At 50.4% G+C, this 6,673-nt stretch overlaps 3 protein-coding genes across 3 annotated transcripts; 2 read left to right on the forward strand and 1 right to left on the reverse strand.

Moving 5' to 3' along the window:
- Positions 1–513: 513 nt before the first annotated feature.
- BJX67DRAFT_379508 (gibberellin 20-oxidase family protein) lies at positions 514–1,573 on the reverse strand (the record flags this gene model as incomplete). The annotated part of the gene is made up of 2 exons (XM_071032585.1): positions 514–1,228; positions 1,284–1,573. The coding sequence occupies 2 exons, from the start codon at positions 1,571–1,573 to the stop codon at positions 514–516; spliced, it is 1,005 nt and encodes a 334-aa protein (XP_070888004.1).
- A 1,525-nt stretch (positions 1,574–3,098) lies between these two features.
- BJX67DRAFT_371019 (MFS transporter) lies at positions 3,099–4,762 on the forward strand (the record flags this gene model as incomplete). Its single annotated transcript, XM_071031010.1, has 5 exons — positions 3,099–3,268; positions 3,329–3,415; positions 3,474–3,744; positions 3,799–3,864; positions 3,896–4,762. 5 exons carry the CDS (start codon positions 3,099–3,101, stop codon positions 4,760–4,762), a joined length of 1,461 nt encoding a protein of 486 aa, XP_070888005.1.
- Positions 4,763–5,625: 863 nt separating this feature from the next.
- BJX67DRAFT_31723 (NAD(P)-dependent oxidoreductase) lies at positions 5,626–6,624 on the forward strand. The gene is made up of 2 exons (XM_071027254.1): positions 5,626–5,796; positions 5,847–6,624. The coding sequence occupies exons 1-2, from the start codon at positions 5,700–5,702 to the stop codon at positions 6,518–6,520; spliced, it is 771 nt and encodes a 256-aa protein (XP_070888006.1). The 5' UTR covers positions 5,626–5,699; the 3' UTR covers positions 6,521–6,624.
- Positions 6,625–6,673: the final 49 nt, after the last annotated feature.

The raw sequence follows: 6,673 nt of genomic DNA on the forward strand, positions 1-6,673 counted from the left end.
GAGCAAAAAGCAGCGAGGGGTGAGCGCTGAAACGGAAAGGGAAGGCCATCGACCCTCCTAGAAAATCAAGTACGTATGTGTGCTTGCTGAGGAGGAAGTATAGATGTGCTGCCTGAGGCGTGATCTTATAAATCACCGCCGATGTCTTGTCATCGTCAAACATTAGTTGTTCCTCGTACCGAACTCGTTCTGTAGTTAGTTAGTTTCCGGCCGTGGAGACGAAGGATCAGGTCAAGCTTCGTTCTATTCATGTCCAGGTAAGTTGTCCTTCAGTACAGGCCCATGCAGCATACTTGAAAAAGATGCTCGATATAGGAAGAATGTTAACCTCTTTAGACCACATAGAGCAACCAAGATTTGAAAGCGGCAGACAGCAAGGCAGTGTGTTACCCAAAACTAGCAGGTATATGAAATTTTAAACTCTGCAGATTTGTCCTCATGGTCTGCCATAGCCCTCGATATTTAGACCTGCGATTGGCACAATTAAATGTCCTCATCACCATCAAAAAGTATTCACGCCTCCATTCCTCCAACCAACATCGAATTCGCCAACCGCTGGTCCGCATGAGTCGCTTTGAACAAGTCATACTTCTCGTCATGCCATTGACTAGCCGTCACCCATCTTCCCTGACTATCCAGGTACTTCGCCTCACTCTCTGGGCGCAGGAAGTAAGCGACACTATACCGGTCCTCCGTGTTATTAAACGGAACGACCTGGTGAATACAAGAATAAAGCTTATGACCCGATGCGAAGCGCAATGAATCCCCCACATTAATCACCGCATGGCCTTCCCGGGGTTCCACAAAGCCCCAAGTATCAGAACCGGGTGGGAGAACCTGCAGTCCCCACTGTTCGGAGAACAGGAGTGTGAAGGATCCAATATCCGTGTGCTTCTGATGGCCGATTTCCTTGCTTGTCTGCATATCCCCGGGCAGGTAGCGGAACATGGCAAGGGTGCTGTTGGATTTGTGTTCGTTGCGGTGGCTGGTCTCGAAGCGGGACTCGCCGGTTAGGCCGAGGGAGGTAGAGAGGCAAGAGAGCATAGTCTTTGTGATGATGTTGGAGCCGGCGATGAAGTCGGAGAATGTTTTGATGTCATCGTCATTGTTGATGATCGACGGGAGGTTGGGATAGCGGGTGGAGATCTCGTCGCGGGACACTTTGAGGATCTCATAGCCGTCTTTTGTGTCTTCGACGACGCCGGCATGGTTGCCGACAGGCTCGTAGCTGGGACTCGGTTAGCTTGGGCCATTGGGACAAGACGATGAAAAGAAAGTGCTACCCATGCTCCTGGGATGGGAGGCCAATTTCATTCTTCTCATCGTGCGGCGAGTTGAAGAAACGACGCATGAGGGCAAGGAGTCGTTGGTGATCATCTAGCATCCGTCGCCCGTCAACACCCTGAAGGTCGAGATAGAAGAACCCTGCATCTTGACAGCACAGAAGAAGCTTGTTGAGCTCCTCGGGCTCTTGGGATAATAGCCTGCTAAAGTCGATTGTTTCAAGGTCACAGATGGGCACTTCCTTCCCGTTGTGTTGGACGGTCCTTCTTGGGGTGAGGGAAATCGTCATTTTTCCGTTTCTTAATATGAATATATTTCACAGCGTGCTCCGTTTGGGTTTTGTCATGATCTCGACGGATGTTAATGCTGGGTTTTATAGGTATGGCAGCCGTCAGCATCACATCATGGTTATAGTGATATGTGCGGGGATATCACCCGAGGGCTGAACTTATGAATGAAATAGTCCGACTTATTGGAGGATAAAATGAACATGAAAAATCATCCGAAAGGCCATATCCCTGCGATGTGGTTTCAGTCCGGGTGGATGGATCGCTTTCCTTGTTCGCCTTCCAACAAATGACACATGAAGTGTCACCTCATAGGGGTAATTCTTCAGCCAGCCCTGGTGCTGGGCCTCAGCCTCAGTGGAGTCCAATAACTTGAGAGTGTTCAGCCGATTAGTGACTTGAATAGTCCGTAACTGTCGACCTGTAAATGATTGTTGGTGATGGATCAATTCATCATCCAACTATATGAGGACTGGCCAGTGCCATTGCTTTGCCACCTCCTCATATTGCTTCACTTCGTTCCTTCATTTCACTTCGTCCATCAATTGCTCTTTCCGAAGATGGTTGACGTGAAGGTCTATTAAAGGTTTCTGGAGGTATCAATATCGCTAGATAGACCTTAGTCACTCAGATTCTTCTTCTGCATTCATCCCACTGATTGCTTTTCATCCCGTAGCTCGCACCTCCGTGGTTCATATCACCTCATCGGCAGGCTTTGGAAATCTCTGAACCACGGTTAATATCAGGCAAACCATATGGTGCAAGCAATCGCACTACGACGCCTTCTTCATAATTTTGCCGGGACGAATCAAAGTATGGTGTACCAACACATGGGCGGTTTCCTTAGTAGCAGTGTTCGGCGAACCGGCTGAGAACCAACCATGTCAGCAGTAAGCACTTGTTAGGTCATGAGCAAAAGCCTGGTTAAGGCGTCCGTCTCGAGTGCATCGAGACCTGGTCGATGACAGGATTGCAGTCAATCTGAGTCTCATCCCGGTCGATTGCATCACGGAACGGGATTGGATTATTTGCACTGCCAGCGATCCGATCCTACATGCCATTCGCTCGTTCGTAGCTTCCTCGTCTCGTTGGGGACTTCTTTCGCGCCATTGTCATGCATCATGCCCCAATCTTTGACTAGTACCTCAATGTAACCACGGACATTTGTGAAGATGTGGATTCAAGACTTCAGCTAACCCCGCCTTCGGACCGCCCCGAAGAAAGTCTCGATCCTTCCAGTCTGGACGCGTCATTCAGAATTGACGAATCGCTGTTGTTGGAAAGATGTTGCAATGTTGGAATGCGGGGTTGGCATGGGCCGCGTGCGGGATTAATTGTGTGCCTCAGGGCTGACCTGCACAACATCGAAACATTGCTTTGCCAGTGCACCAGCCACCCATTCTCGTTCAAACTTTTTCTTACAACTTCAACGCCCAGTCATATGTTTTACTAAGGATTATGTCTTGATTTGAAGCACGGACTATCCATACCTACCTCTTGCAAGCCAACACAACGCCCCCGCGAACGATGACGCCGCCACTTGCTCTGGAAGTCGTTGAATTTGGCCCCACGAATATTGTAGATTTTGTCGATTCCCAAGACGGGTATGATCCGCTCAACTGGCCTTTTTTTAAGAAGACCTATACAAGTCTCCTCTATAGCCTCACCAGCCTCGGCTCCGTCTGGGCCAGCACCGCGTAAGATTCGTACTGCAAGATGTCTCAACGTCGGGACAAAGTTTAACAAAGGAAGATTAGCTACGCACCAGCCAACGATAGAATATCAGAGACATTCCACGTGTCTTCCCAAGTTGCCGTCCTCGGGACCAGCTTCCTTCTCCTAGGGTAGGCCCGGAGCTTGCCTTATCAATCGAGTATAGATACTCACTGACCGTGTTCGTAGATGGGGGTTTGGACCTCTAATATGGGCACCACTGTCGGAACTATACGGCAGGAAATGGCCAATTCTGCTTCCGTTCGCCATTTCTATGGCCATGTCATTTGGCACGGCCACTGGGAAGGACATACAAACCGTGCTTATTACTCGATTCTTCACCGGATTCTTCGGCTCGGCGCCGATCACCGGGACCGGAGGTGTCTTTGTGGACTTATGGGCACCGGCACAACGGGGTAATGCCATTGTAGGGTATACGCTGTGTGTATGCGGGGGGCCGGTAAGTCTTTGGAGTGTCTCATCTGTTGAGAATAAAGGCTCATTCGAAGCACAGGCCCTAGGCCCCGTTGTCGGCGGCGCAATCATATACAGTGGCGTTGATTGGAGGTGGACGGAATATGTTTGTCTCCCCCCCCTCCAGTCTTATCCAGATCCTACTGACCATTCATTCGATCACGGCCGTAATCCAACTCGTCATTCTCACGTTAGACGTCATATTCATCGAAGAATCGTACCCCCCGGTCCTACTAACAAACAAAGCTCGCAAGCTGCGCAAATCTACTGGGAACTGGGCTCTGCACTCCGAATGGGAGGAAAACGACATCTTAATCCGCGATCTCGCCGTCAAATTTGGCCTCCGTCCACTCCAAATGCTCGCAACGCCCATCTGCCTCGCCATCACTATCTATTCATCCTTCATCTACGCCGTTTTCTACGCTTCTCTCGCCTCATTTCCAATAATATTTCAGCAGACTCGACACTGGAACCCGCTCGTCGGCTCCCTCCCCTTCATCGCAGTTTTGGTGGGCATCATCCTTGGCGCAACCCTAAGCTGGTACAACCAGCAATACTACAACCGCGCCCTGGCTGCAAATGACATGAAATCCGTACCGGAGGCCCGACTCCCGCCGATGATGGTCGCATCCGTTGTCCTCACAGCGGGTCTCTTCATCATGGGCTGGACGTCTACGACTTCTATCCCGTGGATCGCCACCGTGATTGGAGTCTGTATGATGGGCTTTGGGTATTATACTATTTTCACAAGTGCGGTGAATTACCTGGTTGATACGTTCCACCGATGGGGTGCGAGTGCATTGGCCGCTAATACGTTTGCGAGGAGTGTTCTTGCTGCGGTGCTGCCGCTGCTGGTGAAGCCGTGGTACGAGGCTATGGGGAACGGGTGGGCGTTTAGTGTGCTGGGGGTGTTTGCGGCGTTGAATATTCCTATCCCATTTGTGTTTTGGGTGTATGGGGCGAGGATTAGGGCTATGGGGAGGTTTACCTCGAATATGGGATGACAAGTATCCCTCCCGTTTCCGTACAGATATCTACTATTGGACCACTGAATATAACAATAATAAACCGCTCACTGACTTACTTAATTGCTTCAGCGGGGGCATTCAGGCCTTTCGAATGACCTGCGAGTTTACCTGAATATTGGCATTTGCTGTAAAAGTATAAAATGTACTAGGAAACGATTTATCTGCCCTTTATATATTCTTGATGCCCTATGCAGTGCCCAAGCGGGCAGATGTTTTCACGGGCGTGGTGACCGGCGATCCTTTCGTTGCGATGGATGAGATTTGATGCAACTATTCTGACACTGTCAATAACTTCATTTAATATACCTTGGAAGATAGAAATAGCAATGAAAGTTGTCGGATGTGACCGAGTTGGTTTAATTCGAGTGTAGTAGTGTATAGTTTGTGTTCCAATACCAGCATGGACCTCCAACAGGCAGAAGTTAAAAGTATCCTGCCGACTTAGGGCTGACTTGCACACGCACAGTTTGTATCATTCTCATCCATAAGCTCGATTCACAAAAGGAGGATCCAAAAATGAGTAAAGTTCTCCCAAATTAATCGCCCAGATTTTCCTAAATAGGGTTGAGATCAACCAGGAGAGCTGTTCGACCCCATCCTGCGGAACGGAATCATGCCTCAGGCAGCACAGATGTTCCTAAGCGAGAGCACGTGACGCACGATTATTCTTCTGCTTTCATGCCTCTGATTGGTCACTTATGCGCTTAGTCATTTTACATTTCCCTGCCAGTGGGGCTGAGCTTGTTGGGTGGGCAAGCGACGTGATTGGCTGAGGGGTGAAAAGCTCCGTCTACACACGGAGACTTTTGGCCTTTGTTGTATGTCTTTAAGCAGTAGATGCTCTCTCCTTCGATGCTTTCTTTCCCTTTCGCTTTTTCTCCCCGTCATGTAGCCTAGTCCTCGGTGAGTCAAGATGGCTAAACCAACGATCGCCTTCTTCGGTGCCACGGGCGGGAGCACGATCTCCTGTCTCGCACCTGCCCTCGAAGCGGGATACCGCTGTACAGCCTGTACGTCCTTCTCAAGCCGAAGAACGCAATCAAATACTAACAAAAAACAGTAGCACGAACCCCCTCGAAGCTCCACGACGCGCTCCTCCAGCGCGGACTCGCAGACTCAACTATAGCCGCCAACCTATCCATCACCCCAGGCACAGCAACCGACCTCGCAGCCGTCAAGCAAGCCCTAATCCTCGACTCCCGCCCCGTCGACCTCATCGTCTCAGGCATCGGTGGCAAGCTGATTTTCAAATCGCCCCTGCACCCGACCCTGGATAACCCGACTATCTGCCAGGACGCCGTCGGGACGATCCTCGCGGCCGTCCGGGCGCTGGAGATCGCAGACGACGCGAAACGCCCTCAGCTGATTGCGCTGAGCACGACGGGCATTAGTGATGTGAAGCGTGATCTGCCAATCGCTATGATACCGATGTATCACTGGATGCTGGGGGTCCCGCATGACGACAAGAAGGTCATGGAGAGCTTGATCCTCGAGGATGCGGGGAGGAAGCAGGGTACAGAGAAAGCATTGGGTGGGTATGTCATTGTTCGGCCTAGTCTGCTTACGGGGGGAGAGGCCTTGGGGGTGGAGAAGATCCGTGTCGGCGTTGAGAAGGACCCGGCCGTTGGGTATACCATCTCGCGAGAAGATGTTGGGCGCTGGGTGTTTGAGGTGCTGGTCAAGGGGGGCAAAGAGAGTGGGTATGTTGGGGAGGTTGTTACTCTTACTTATTAAGCTTGATAATATGTCTGCTGTTCTTCTTCCGTATCTGTTTGATTCTTGTCCTCTCTCTCTCTTCTTCTTTTCGCGTCATGTCTCTCCCGGCCATCTATTATTCTAATGGGTATTCAGGTCAGCTACAGTCTAATAATGCATCACATGGACAGC

The sequence above is a fragment of the Aspergillus lucknowensis genome (genome assembly GCF_044049455.1).
Source record: "Aspergillus lucknowensis strain CBS 449.75 chromosome Unknown BJX67scaffold_11, whole genome shotgun sequence".
In the NCBI taxonomy this organism is placed as follows: Eukaryota; Fungi; Ascomycota; class Eurotiomycetes; order Eurotiales; family Aspergillaceae; genus Aspergillus; species Aspergillus lucknowensis.